Raw genomic sequence first — 13309 nt, 5'->3', positions numbered from 1 at the left:
GTGTTTTACTGAGGAGCTGTTTGAACGTGAAGCAGGACGAAACCTCAGCAACCTCAGCAAACCCCGTTTTTCTTGATAAATAAAACTGAAAAATATCACTGTGGGCTACTTTTATAGAGACTGTGCTCTCAGGGTTATGATTCATAGATTCATAGTGCAGGGCCAGCACAGAAAACAGTGGACAAGATGCAGAGTATTCACCGGTTTACAGCATTCATAGTGAAACGTTGAGTCCCCTCAGAGACTGTGCCAAGTCAGAACCTGATACTCAGCACCAGCTGCGTATAAAACCACCTTAATATGAGTTTAACAACAGTCTTATCATGTGCAGCAGAGTGCTGCTGCAGGATAATGTAACTGGAAAAGATTTAATGATAGGATTTAAAAAAAGAAAAGCCCCGCAGGTCACAGTTGTTTGCAGATGTGTCTGCGCGCTGAATGTCCTGAAAGCACCGCGCTGGTGTCATGGTGTTAAAAGCGCTGTTAGTAATGATACCTCACAATTAATTGGCTGATGATGAGGCTAGTTATGATGTAATCTCTCTCACTCTCTCTCTCCTGCACACAGCCAGCCCCCTCCCTTCTCTCTCTCTCCCTCTCTCTCCCGTTCCCCCACCTCTTTCTCTGTCTTTCTCTCCTATCCTAACCAACATGGCCGCTAAGTCGGATGGAGCAGCGGTGTCTGTGGAAGATGACAACACGCCCAGAAGCCTCTCGGAGCCGGGGAACCCCGCCGCCCGGCCCCGCTGCACCGCCGCCGGCGGGAAACCCTACACCCTGCTGGACTGCTGCTGGGTGCTCTGCGCCCTGCTCGTCTTTTTCTCCGACGGCGCGACCGACCTGTGGCTGGCCGCCGACTACTACCTGAGAGGCGACTACTGGTGGTTCGGCTTGACGCTCGTCTTCGTCGTGGTGCCCTCCGCTGTCGTCCAGGTATTGAGTTTCAGGTGGTTCGTGTATGACTACTCGGATCTGAGCGGCGGGGACGGAGCAGCGAGCGGCAGCGGGACCGGCGCGGGAGCGGCAGGCGCGGCAGGCGGAGCAGCCACGGCGGGCGACAACACTTTAAGCACCAAGGACAGCGACCAGCGCGGTGGGAGCGCGGCGGTGGGGAACGCCGCGAATGTTACCCCGGTTTACACGTCCTCTGCCCCGCCTGCGACGACAGGGAGAGTCGCCCCCCCCCGGAGGTGCTGCACCGTCTGCATGTGGGTCTTTCAAACCGTGCTTCACGTCCTGCAGCTGGGGCAAGTCTGGAGGTAAGACCGCTGGGGTGGTGAGGGGAACAAGAGGGGTGTGCTTGCGTGCATGAGAGCGCGTGTGCGCATACGTGCTGGTGTGTGTTTAATATGTGCGCGCAGCACACGTGAGCATTGCATTCCCAACGCGTGTGTGTACGTGCTTGCTACATGCGTGTGCGTGCGTCTGTGTCCGTTCATGTGCATGTGTGTGCGCTTACCCCCCCGAAATACAGCCTCCACGTTCAGTGGTGACAGAGATGTGCAGAGATCCACCAGGGAAGAAAGAGGTTCTTTTGTAGCATTCACTCTCACACAACAGTTGTAACAGTAACAGTAAAAATATGAATTACTCACCCAGGAGCCCTTTTGTTCATCTGCCCCTCTTGTCCTGACTCTGACAGAATCTGGGGCTGCATGCAGCCTCTGAGCCCTAACATGCAGTTTCTCTCCCTGACGCCTCTGTCTGTCATGGTCCTGATATGTTGACAGGAATATTATCAAAGCTCTGTGGGTCAGAACCTGCTGCTCCTCTCCTCTGGCTGCTTGTCATGTTAGTGATCTTGAAACTGAATTTTTTTTTTCCCCTCTACACTCAGTCTAGTTTTGGATGAGATCAGCGAGATGGATAAAATGTGAAATGAGAGGATGCATGGGCGAAATCTTTAAAGAAGCATTCCACCCATATAACACGTCCAAACCGCTGTCCCGTCCTGTGCTTTGAACTGTGTGTAGCTGTGAGGTTTGCTTTGATTAAAATTCCTCCTGAGCCACATTCACTCCGCGTGAGACGACGTGTTGACTTGAATATGAGAGGTTCGCAGCAGCCAGGTCTCTGAAAATTAATCATTTTTCAAACATTGTGGAGCACGATTAACATCTCGATTCTTCAGGTTGGCAGTTCATCACAAATGAGATACAGTGGATAAGTTTAATGAAACCACAGTCTGTGTTAAGTGTACATGAGAATCAAAATCACATGACAAGTTCTCTACGAAGCATTTACATTTTTTTAAAAAGTGACAGAAACAGGAAGTAAAACATATATTAAGATGTACATAATCACAGGGATAAAGTACTGTGATGCAGTAACATGGCTGTAGCACAGTCCACTTATGTTGTGTCTGAGAAAAGCTCAAGTATGAGCAGTTTCGACGCTGACACCAGAGTGCTGCATTTAAGTGCAATTTTGTGGCGCTTTTACTTGAGTGTTTCCATTTTATGCTACTTTACACTTGTACTCCACTACATTTCACAGGGGAATATTGTTCTGTGTAACTCCGCTACATCTATTTATCACAGCTATAGTTATAGTTACTGTTTATATGAAGGTGTTACATAAAAAACACAAGATAAACTTATGAAATATAACACATTGTTGAAGATTAAAGCGGTGGCTCCCAGAATGAATGCACATTTGTGTAGCAAATGTGCATTCATTCATGTGTGACCCTGTGGAGGGGCCTGTCCTCTAATTTAGGAACAACTCTGCTGAACTACTTAACTGTATTAAAAAATTAGCTCCACTACGACCAGATACAGCAGTAAAAGTACAATACTTACACACTGATGCAACATTAACAGTCTAATAATGCAGAAAGAGCACTTTTAATTAGATACTGGAAGACACGTCCCTGTGCTTCTGTTAGAGGTGGAACATTTCTGAAGCTGAGACTGAAACCACGATAACAAATGCCCACAATCCTGAACCTCAATACCCCCCTAAACTACTCAACTCCCCACCCTCCCATAAAAACAAATGAAACCAGGTATGAACCAAACTACGGCTCAAAAATGTAGGTCTGAACCGAACAGAGGATTTGGAAAATCATTACACCCCTTACTTACTTTTCTTTTATTAAAGTAGGACTTTAAATGCTCTACTCGTAATTGGGTATTTACACTATGGTACTTTCTTTTAGCACATTTCTGCACATAACTACATGTCTAACATAATTTAGGATGTAACGGCAGGTCTAAATTAAGGATGTTTGAATTATAGATGCACCACAGAATATAAGCGTCACATACACTTTGGCGAGCTGACACCTGACTGACAGCAGCCGGTCTTGTCTGCTATGAGAGCAGCCAGTGAAGCCGGGCAGGAAAACCACAAACAAAAAAGAAAAAGAAAAAGACGACTGGATTTGGTCAAGACCAAAGACTGTGAGAGAAAGACCGGAGGCTGAAACACCCATGAGATCAAGACAAGTCTGAGATTACAGAAAAAATGTGTTGAAGTCAGACTCCAGACCGAGAGCAGACAGGAGTAATGCAGTACTAATGTAGAGGCATTACAAACAACAGTGTAACATTCTGTGGCAACACAGGAAACCTTTCAAAACACACGCTCAGAAAATAGTTTTAAATTCATGTTCTACCCTGCAGTGCCTGGCAGAAAAATCTCTCAGATGTGATGTAATAAAAAAACTTTTTTATTGAATATGATATTTTCCAGCGCCAGTGAGGCTGCCAGTTCAGCAGGAAGCTTTTTTCCCTGCTCATTCTTGTCTTGTTAATGTGGAAAGTTGTCGAGGGAAGTCGCGTCTTTCTGCTTTGTAAGTTATTTCAACTTTTAGGGGAACAGAGCAGAGGTTTTACGACGAGCTGTCTGGACCTTTCAACCCGACTGTTTGCTCTTTCAACCTGGTTTAACAGTGCGATCAAGTGTCAAGCTTGGACACTGAAGCAAGAAACAGATCAGCGCCGTGCTAAAAGATGCTTTTGAGTGTCCTGCTGCAGGGCTGCAGGTGACTTCTTACGTCCTTGTCAAGGTAGAAGAAGAGAGGAAACGACTGAGAATTAAATAAAGATTCACATTACATCAAGTAATTCTAATAGAGCATGTGGGAATTCACACATGAGTATAATTACATGCAGACTCGGTAATGAACTGCATTAATGAACAACAATAAGATGCTGAGAGCTGGAGAATGAGAATGAGTTGGTTTTAATGTGACAGTTGCTGCTGGGAGACCTGGACAGGGCTCAGTGTGACTCAGATTTGAGTCCGACTCCAGTTTTAAATTGAGATTTATTCAGCACGTGGAGAATTGGCTCATGAGTTTCTTCTGCAGCTGAGAATTCCCATTTCAGTTTCTCTCCTCTCCCATGTGGATTCAGGCCTGATCTTCTAATCAAAAGGAAAATGCATGAAGTCTTGTTTTCTCTGTTCACATCTGAGGCACATGATTTGTTCTGCACCATCCAGGCCTGATGTGTGAAACCTGTGTTTGTCGTATATTGTAATTCTCAAAGCTGGAAAATTTTTCAGCTCATGCATTGTGTCAATCACCTGACGCAATTTGTCATCATTTTGCATTGTAGCAGTTTGCAGAGGCAGCGTGTGGAGAGGATGATAAGACACGATGATGGAGAGGAAGAAGAATAGCTGAAAGAAAAAAGCCAACTTGACTGACATTTGGGGACACGCCTAAAATCGATTAAATCACTACAGCAAATAGCTGCATTGGGTTTTTGCAGTACAATAAGAGACAGAAACTTTTGGATATTCGGCTTTTGGATACTCTGTGATTTTCCTCCTCTTCTGTGATTTGCAGAGCAACGACCGCTTTAGCAATGAGTTCAAACTCTGAAAATGACCAATTGTTCTCTGTACAATTGCAAAGAAAGTCTCACAGAGGAGGCTGGGTTAGATAGCCAGGTGTCCAAAGTGCCTGACTTAGACACCAGAGTCCACAGTTTGCATCCTGTATCCTGACTTCGTTTAGGTTGGAGGATTTGTTTTAAAAAAGAAGAAGTTCTTGTTTTGGTGCCAAAGCTTTCCCGAGTCTCTGCAGTGTAAATTAGATTTAGTAAAGCTGACAGACAGAAGTATCAGATGCATCTTTAATCTCCATTTAACCTTTATTCATTCAGAGAAGATGAGCAACACCTTGTGTTTGTATCTGTCTGCTGCATATCCTGCTGGCTAAACAGGTTTTAATATTCAGCTTGTTTATAGTGAACACTGACCTTATGGACTCCTTGGAAAAATATTCCAGGACTTTGGCACATATACTGTTTAGAAATATGATTAAAAGAAATAGAAATACACTGAAATTAAATGAGATTCTATGCGGAGACAAACAGCCACTGAGCCTTTATTTTTTAGTATTCAAATCAGAGGATTATGGGGAAAAAAAAATCCCTATTTCTTGCTGACTTATCTTTTGCTGTCTTTATCTTGCTTTTTTCTGTCAGTCATTAAAGGATAAATCCGTGTAAATCAGTGTAAATACTGATATAGAAACACAGAGCACAGTGGAGATTAAAGTCTGTGTCTATGTTTTTTCTGAATACTACTGATACTTACCAGATATTTACAGCAGCTGTGTGAGAGTGGAGGATTTTGTTTTGACCTAAAACATTCGGTTTAGGTCAATCTCTTATTTTCCTGTGGTGTTCAACAGCCATGAAGGGAAAAAATCCATCTTGAGAGACACACAAGACCAGTATTCACAGCTGCAGGAGCAGGACAGAGCCCAGAATGCATTGCAGTATGAAGACAGGTTAAGGTTTGAATCAAGGTCGACTCACCTTTCGCTCTGCTGTTGATATCGCTCTCTCCATCTACATTTAAAATCCACAGCTGAAAAGCACCAAGGTCAAATTTCTTTATCTGGGGGTTGTTGAAAGGCATTCTGGGGATTGTAGGAAATCTCTGACTGAAGCTGAGGCAGCTGGAGGACTTTCAGAGAACATGGTTTAACTCAAGAAGTGATTTTAGCATTTATCACAAAGTAATCTTGATTTTGTTGAGCATCATAACTGAAGATAAACAGAGTGTAAGAGGATTGATTGATGTTTTATTTTAGAGCCATCAACTGACAGATTTAACCATTGATCCATACCAATGAGTAAAAGCTGCTAATTAGAACAGAGATACGACAGAGGGGGCCTTTAATAATAAAATTGACTTGACATTAATTCATTCATCAGTAAGTCACTTATTTAGAAGTGTTTTTATAGAATCATATTTGTATTTGTGCTGGTTTTCCTGTACAGATTAGGATATTGGAATATGTATTTCTTTCCTCACTGCGAAAAAGAAAACAAACTGCTTTATATTTACTCTACGTGGCCCATTTTGTCAGATTTGAAACTCAAATTTTTTGTGTGTAGTTTGTGTAGCTGTGTAGTTTCAAATCCAACTTAACATCCATGTAACCCCACAAAACACTGCACTGTTTGTTCTAATAAACTTGACTAACTAGCCAAGCAGCTAAAATGTATTCAGTTTATTATTATTGGCGGCTTTCCATCAGAGATACTACAACAGCTACATGTGTGGTGTGGCTCTAGGGATGAGTGTTAGGCTGCTGGTCAGTCCACCACTGTTATCCAGTCTGAAATATCTCCTGGATGCATTGTTAAGAAATCTGACTCACACATTAATTCCCCCTCAGGAGGAGTGAATGAATTTTTCATCTATCAGGTCAGAATTGTATTTTTATGACCAAATTCCTGCCAAACTAACAATGTTCCCATCAGCATCAGTTGTACTTGGTGCTAATTAGTAAATGTTAGCATTTAGCTGAAAGCAGCTGTCTCTAAGTACTGTAGCCTCACAGAGCTGCTACCATCCATTTAATTAAGCCACATTTGCTTTTATTGCCACCACATCTGCTAAGCTTTGTGTTTTTTAAAAAGAGTGAGCCAGTCAGACTTCCTTCTTCCTGGTTTTAAAGGTATCTGCAGGAACATCTTCACCCTCACTGACACAGACAGCCTGAGAGGGCAGACAGGCGGGTGGACAGACCAACAAAGCGTCAGCTTCAACCCTGCCCAGAGTTCGATGGTCAGCCAGCGTTGCAGTTTTTAGGACAATCCAATTGGTTCCTGTCTGTGCCAGACCAGATCAATCAATCCCAGAGAGAAGTAATTGAATTGGTTCCAAATGGTCACTCAGCTCAGGTGGTCTGACTGTTAGCTCTGCCCGTCCGGACACGGCTAATAATCAGCCCGAGTGGCTAACTGGCAGCGTCAGTGTCGCTCAATACACTGAATCATTCAAATCTCTGAGTGTGTGTGTGTGTGTGTTCAAGGAGGGGTACCTCACTGTTCATTCACAAATGAAGTGACTCTCTGTGATTATTGCTCTTACTTTTCATTTTAATTACGAGTCCTGTCACTCAGACTCTTCAAATGGTGGCTGCCGGAGGTGACGAGCGATTGGACGGGTGTCAATAAAGAAATGTTAGCAGGTCCTCCCGTCCGATCCTTTACCTTTATAATCTGTGGACCTCTGTAGACCTGTAAAACATAACTCTGACCTCTCAGACCTGGAACTTTGTTTCTGTCGTCTCCATCACATAAACATGAGCAGATTAAGTGTGTTGGGGGCCCTTCTTTATCATCTAGACCTGGTCTTATCTATCCTTGCTTGTATTAACATCAGCCCTTTTCAGAGCCCTGCACTGCTGAATCAATGATCTGCTGCAAAGGTTTGCCTTTGTATACTATATATAAAAAACATTTATATTTACACACTATTTAAATAAAAGGTGGCAAATAAAACCTTAAAATACAATAAAACCATTTACAGTAACAGGAATATGATTCAAAATGATTTTAAATGAAATCAAAATCGCTTGTTTCTGTTTCTTAAAGGTAATTACAGAAGTTAAATGACGTTAAACATGATGTTTATGGACAGGTTGATCCACAGAAAGCTGCTTCCCCATACTTCTTGTGTTGTAGTGTTCCAGGAGCAGCTATAGGCATAAAGAGGGAGAGACAGTTGACTAAGTATGGAGGTGCTAAACCATTCAGAGCCTTGTAAACTGGTGATAAAATTTTAAAATCCATTCTAAAAGAGATAAGAAACCAGTGTTAAGATGCTGAAATGGGTGTAAAAAGGTCGATTGATGGGGAAGTTCACTGACAATATGTGTGTGAGTTATGTAGTATGAAATCTGGACTCTGTCTTTTGTTAAACTATGGCGTGTGGGAGGTCAGAGATGACATCATAATTAGGGGGAGGAGCCTGATCAGTGACACACCTGGTGTGACACACCAGGGGAGAGCTGGAGAGAGTGTGGCAGGAAGTGGCTTGAGTTTGTGTGATGTTTAAACAGTGATCCCAGGGTGGTACGCTGCTTCTTTTTTTTGGTGTTCAGTTTGGACAATTTGGAACTTTACAGTTTTTCATCTTGCACAACTAAAGAAAATAAGAACCGGCTGCAACAAGGAAAAGAGTGTGTTGGTCCAAAGTCAGGAAATATTACCATACAACAGAGGAACTGCTTCTCAGGTTATGGGAACTCCAGGTGGAAGGTAGGAATTTCTCAAATTTAAATTCTGTCTTGTAATGTTCAAGTCATAAACCAACCAACAGACCCAACCGGTCGAGGCAGATGGCCGCCCACCTTGAGTCCGGTTCTGCTCGAGGTTTCTGCCTCTTAAAAGGAAGTTAAAAGGAAGCGCTATATAAATAAAATTTGATTTGATTTGATTTGATAAAAGGCTGATCTCAGTTTGAATCTGATTTGAACATTTGTTTCAATTCAACCTGCTCTTATATGATATAGAAAACATAATGTTTTCAAACTTATGGTGCTTTAAAAACATGTTTAAAAACAAGTTACTACCTTGATGAAACAGAAAACAGCTTCATATTTTGTCGACTGGTTGTTCATTTTCGTTTCCCTGGATTTCCTGCATGTGAAACCGATGGAGCATTTGTTCTCTGTAGTTCTTACTGTAAACTGGGATTTCAAAGAATTTGAAAAGATCCTTTTCCATTCCTGAAAGATGGAACCAGGAGGTGATAGCTGCTTCACTGTCTGGCTGAAGGTTTGTTTAGGATGATGAAAAGTTGAGGAGTGCAGTTGGTGGTAAAACAGTCAACAGCAGCTGGGAGAGAGACAGTAATGATAATGGGACAGCATGAGACAGACAGTGGGTTCTCGAGTAAGTTTAATCTCATACCATAAACAACATGCCTTAGTTACAGAATGTATTGTGATCATTTGACACCTGTTGTGCTTTCATTTCCATGATGTCTCTAACTTCATTACTGTGGGTCTTCTTGGTAAAGTCATCTGCTCTGACAGGGCTGCAGAGGTTTCTTTAAAGTTTCTCTGCATGTTCTTTTGCCCTTAAGGTATGATCCTGCAGCATCCAGTGGCCTGCAGGGAGTAAGAGAGATTCAGACAGAAACACAGACAGACAGTGGGACAGGCTTGTAGAAAGTCAGACAGATGTGTTAAACCAAAGGTCCCTGTTTTATCAGTGCATTCAGTGAATTTCTCAGAAATGTTACAATCCAAACATTTCTAAATATGATATGAGCTCATGAGCTTGAATCCAAATGTACTTATTTTGGATTCCACAGTCAGTCTAAAATTAAATAAAAATGATGGCCTCCAACTTTCAACACAAACTCTTAGAGGAAATCTGAATAACATTCTGTAGGAGATATCTGTACAATATAACATTTATTTTTAGCGTGGAGGGGAAAAGGATCCAAACAAAATCTAGGTTTTCTCTGGTGTGGAGCTGAAACAACTGGTCAGTTTTGAGGTTTGATTGACAATGATCAGTAGTTTGATCCCTGGTCTTATGAATCAAATGTGTGAGAAAAAATTGCAGCCCAATTTGCTGCAGTGTCGTCACTCTGCAATAAATTGTGGCAATGTTTAAAAATGGAAGTGTAATTTCCAAAATATGCAACTGTGAAAAATGTAAACCAAAATTTAACCAGCCTTCAGTGAACAGTGCAGTTACCTGAGCTGACTGTAGTTTGGGGAGGATTCCTCATGGACTCATCATGAGGTACCAACTGGTGGTTTGGTCTCGGGGACGTTGTGCTGTGTTTCATTGAAATTTGAAGCAGTGGAGTTTGTTGGAAGCGATAGCTGGGCATTAAAAGCTGCCTGAGAAGCCAACTTTAAAGGAAAAAGGCTGTCATAAGGCAACAAATTTTCCATTAAGTTGTCTTGTTGAGGTTTGATTTGATTTCAGCTGGAATGCAACAGCAGTTCTCAGTGTAATTATTTCATGTGTGAAAGCCCAGTTGAACGGCATGTCCAAAGCTTATTCTGCTGCTTTACTGTTGGAATTAGAAAAATTTGCAGCTCTAGCACATACTGCAGGGACCGGATGAATTTGCATTTATTATTGGAACTGGAGATAATTAGAGGAAGAGAAGAGGGTTCGCGTACCTTGATGTGTAAGATTTGTTGAAGTTTGAACGGCTGAACATTTCAGCATGACCAGACTCCCCTCACCCGACCTGAGACTCTCACTGTGAAGCAGCAGCAGGATGTGACTCAGACACTCGATGAAAGGGTTGATGTCACTTACTGGTTAGTGATATAAAATTTCTTGTATACTAAATACAAAAAATTTATAGTTTAAAGATACATATATAGTGCATACTGTATATGATTAGAGTGTATTATGGAATTGGCTGGTTTTTATTGATGTGTGTGTGTCAGAGTTGTAATGTCTGTCTCTCGCGGTGGCCAGCAGCAGGTGAAGGAACACAGTGAATTTCAAAAGGCGTCTCTTAAAGAATTTAAAATCCCGGGACTGTAAATGTACATAGGTTTATGTAAAATTCAATAGAGTTATTGATTATGAATAAAAATATGCCTGGAGGGGAGTTTTGATGATCCACAGCCTTCTACCTGTCTGTCTGTTGGTGTCTCACTGTCTTGTGTGTCTTCCTCTCAGTCTGGGTCTCTGACTGATGCTCTGTCTCTCTGTATGCTCTCCTGTCTGTCGGTCCATCAGACTGTACTGAATAATTCACTACAGCCCTTGAGGGAGCTGTCAATCACATTTCCAGTGTGTGTGTGTGTGTGTGTGTGAAGGGATCTAGCATTTCCTGCTAGCTGTCCCTGTCATCCGATCTGTCTCTGTCACTTGCTCTGTCTGTTTCTCTGTTTACAGTCTACGTCGCTCTGCTTTAGCTTTTAGTTGTGAACCTAAAATCAACACAGAAGCAGGATGGGGGCGGGGTGGGGGGCGGGGGCGGGGGGTACAGCAGCGTGAGGCAGCGGTGACGAATGTTGCATCTAAAAGTTTTTAAAGACTGACACATGCTTCTTATCCTCCCCCCTCCTGCTCCAACATCCTCTGAACGTGTCTGTGTATCTGTTTGTGTTTGTGTGCTGTATATAGGACAACACATGCAGTTCGCACATGCTCAGTTAGTGTATGTGCTGCGGTGATGCATGTTATTAGCATGTGCCCTGCAGGTGGACACACACACACACACATATTCAAGAATGTGACTATGTATAGAAAATGAATTCACAGACACAGAATGAAAGCATGCACACTGTGTACCAAAGCTCACATATAATTTTGGTTCTTTTACCAGCAGTTCCAAAAACAAACCTGCTTCCAATTGACAGATGCTGCTGCTCCAGCACTAAATTAGATATAGATTAAATTCCAAACAGCAGCCTACACACCATCCATAATTAATTCATTGTGAAATAATTGGCAATTTTGACTATGTTAAAGCATAAATTTGCTATATTCCCCATAAATGTGGCTATTGAGTCTTTATGGGTCTTGAAACCTTCATTCACCAGCTCCATTGTAGAAGTACAGCGAAACGACGACTCACACCCAACAGAGTATATCAGGGCAATCAGCGGAAGCCTCCTACAGCTTTCCAGATAAACATGATTTTTACATGAATAATTTCAAACACTTGTTTTTGAGTCTGGCTGAAAGTAAACACAGAACATAGCCGCTAGGAACGGCAATTATGCTAGCTAAGGGATCTACATCTGGCTCAACTTGCTGGCTGACTGCCCCTTAACACTGAGATATCTCTCTCTTTTATTCTGGGGCATGTTTTTTTTCACCTGGGGCTAATTATCCAACACAATTGTGAGCATTTCCTCTCAGCTTTCATTGTAATTTCAGCACATATTGAGCTCAGGAATATCACAAGATGCTAGTGTTTGTGGATGGTGGGACACTAATATTGTAATCCCTCACGTTGCTTATTATTTAGGAAGCTGATTTCTCCAGCCGGCCTCTGTCTTTTCAGTCAATTTGGGGTGAAATGAAAGTCTCCAGGACGACAATGTTGATGAGCGTCAGTCCCTCTTTTCCCACATCTCTACAACTCAGATGGCAAATGCACAGTTATCATGACTCATAGAGCCACAATAGCTAAATTTATAGGGAATACACCAGGTTGAAATATATCAGAATTACCCTTCTAAAAGTTATTGTGTAAATGTGACATGCAGCACAATTCACCTGACCTGAAACTGCAGTCGGCACTGGTGAGACCAAACAGCTCACATCTGTGGCTGATTTATCAAACAGAAACTTGTGATGCCAGCTGATAACAGGTTAAAGCTGAGCAGAAGCAGGCTGCTTTTTAAATTTAGGCTTTGTTTGACAGAACTGGGGGGAAAGAATCTGTTTTCCAGCATGTTCTAGTATTTTGGCTGTTTTCATCAGTAGAGTCTTTAAATTAGTCAAAACCAAAATTGTGGCAAAAGCAAGATAAGAAGCCAGACTGCGCCTCTTTTGTGTAGCTTCTGGAAAGAGAAACAAAATAAACAAAAGTCAGATAATGAGCAAAAAGGACTGTATTGTTCAGCAGTGACAGTTTCTTTGCAAGAATCAGAATGTACAGATGCACGTGGATGTGAATGCTGCTAACCTGATGTAGTCATTCCTGCTGAAAGGCAGGAAGGAGACAAGACACAGGTACAGTGCATCTCTAATTCACATTATTCCAACTCCTCACAACTGGATCAAGCGCAGTATTCAGTGCATCATCCTCAGTTTTCAGCCTCCTGAACAGTGAACCGTCCCGCTGCTTGCTCTGAGCCTCAGAGCTGCTGTAATGACCCAGTTTCTCCTCAGGGATCAGGAAAGTTCATCTTGTTTTACAGCCCTTTGCTCTAAATTAACTGCTCAGTCAGAATATCTCCACTTTACCATTTAAATTAGATCTTTATCTGATGATGGACTGGGAAAAGCAGACTGTATTTCAACATTTTTACCGGTAAATGGAGGGTTTTATGGTTTGAGTCAGTTAAAGCCAGACTGATGGAAAGTACCAGTCTCCCTGCTCATGGTTCCTA

At 42.3% G+C, this 13309-nt stretch overlaps 1 protein-coding gene across 1 annotated transcript in view; it reads left to right on the top strand.

Moving 5' to 3' along the window:
* The first annotated feature begins 569 nt into the window (after positions 1-569).
* The window catches only part of xkr7b (XK, Kell blood group complex subunit-related family, member 7b), a 62520-nt gene continuing 49780 nt past the window's right edge, over positions 570-13309 (top strand). The window contains 1 exon segment of the mRNA XM_018682829.2: positions 570-1259. Coding sequence (XP_018538345.1) covers positions 652-1259 — 608 coding nt within the window. The 5' untranslated portion in view covers positions 570-651.

This window comes from Lates calcarifer, linkage group LG6, assembly GCF_001640805.2.
Source record: "Lates calcarifer isolate ASB-BC8 linkage group LG6, TLL_Latcal_v3, whole genome shotgun sequence".
Lineage (NCBI taxonomy): Eukaryota > Metazoa > Chordata > Actinopteri > Centropomidae > Lates > Lates calcarifer.
This window is presented reverse-complemented; position numbering and strand designations above follow the sequence as displayed.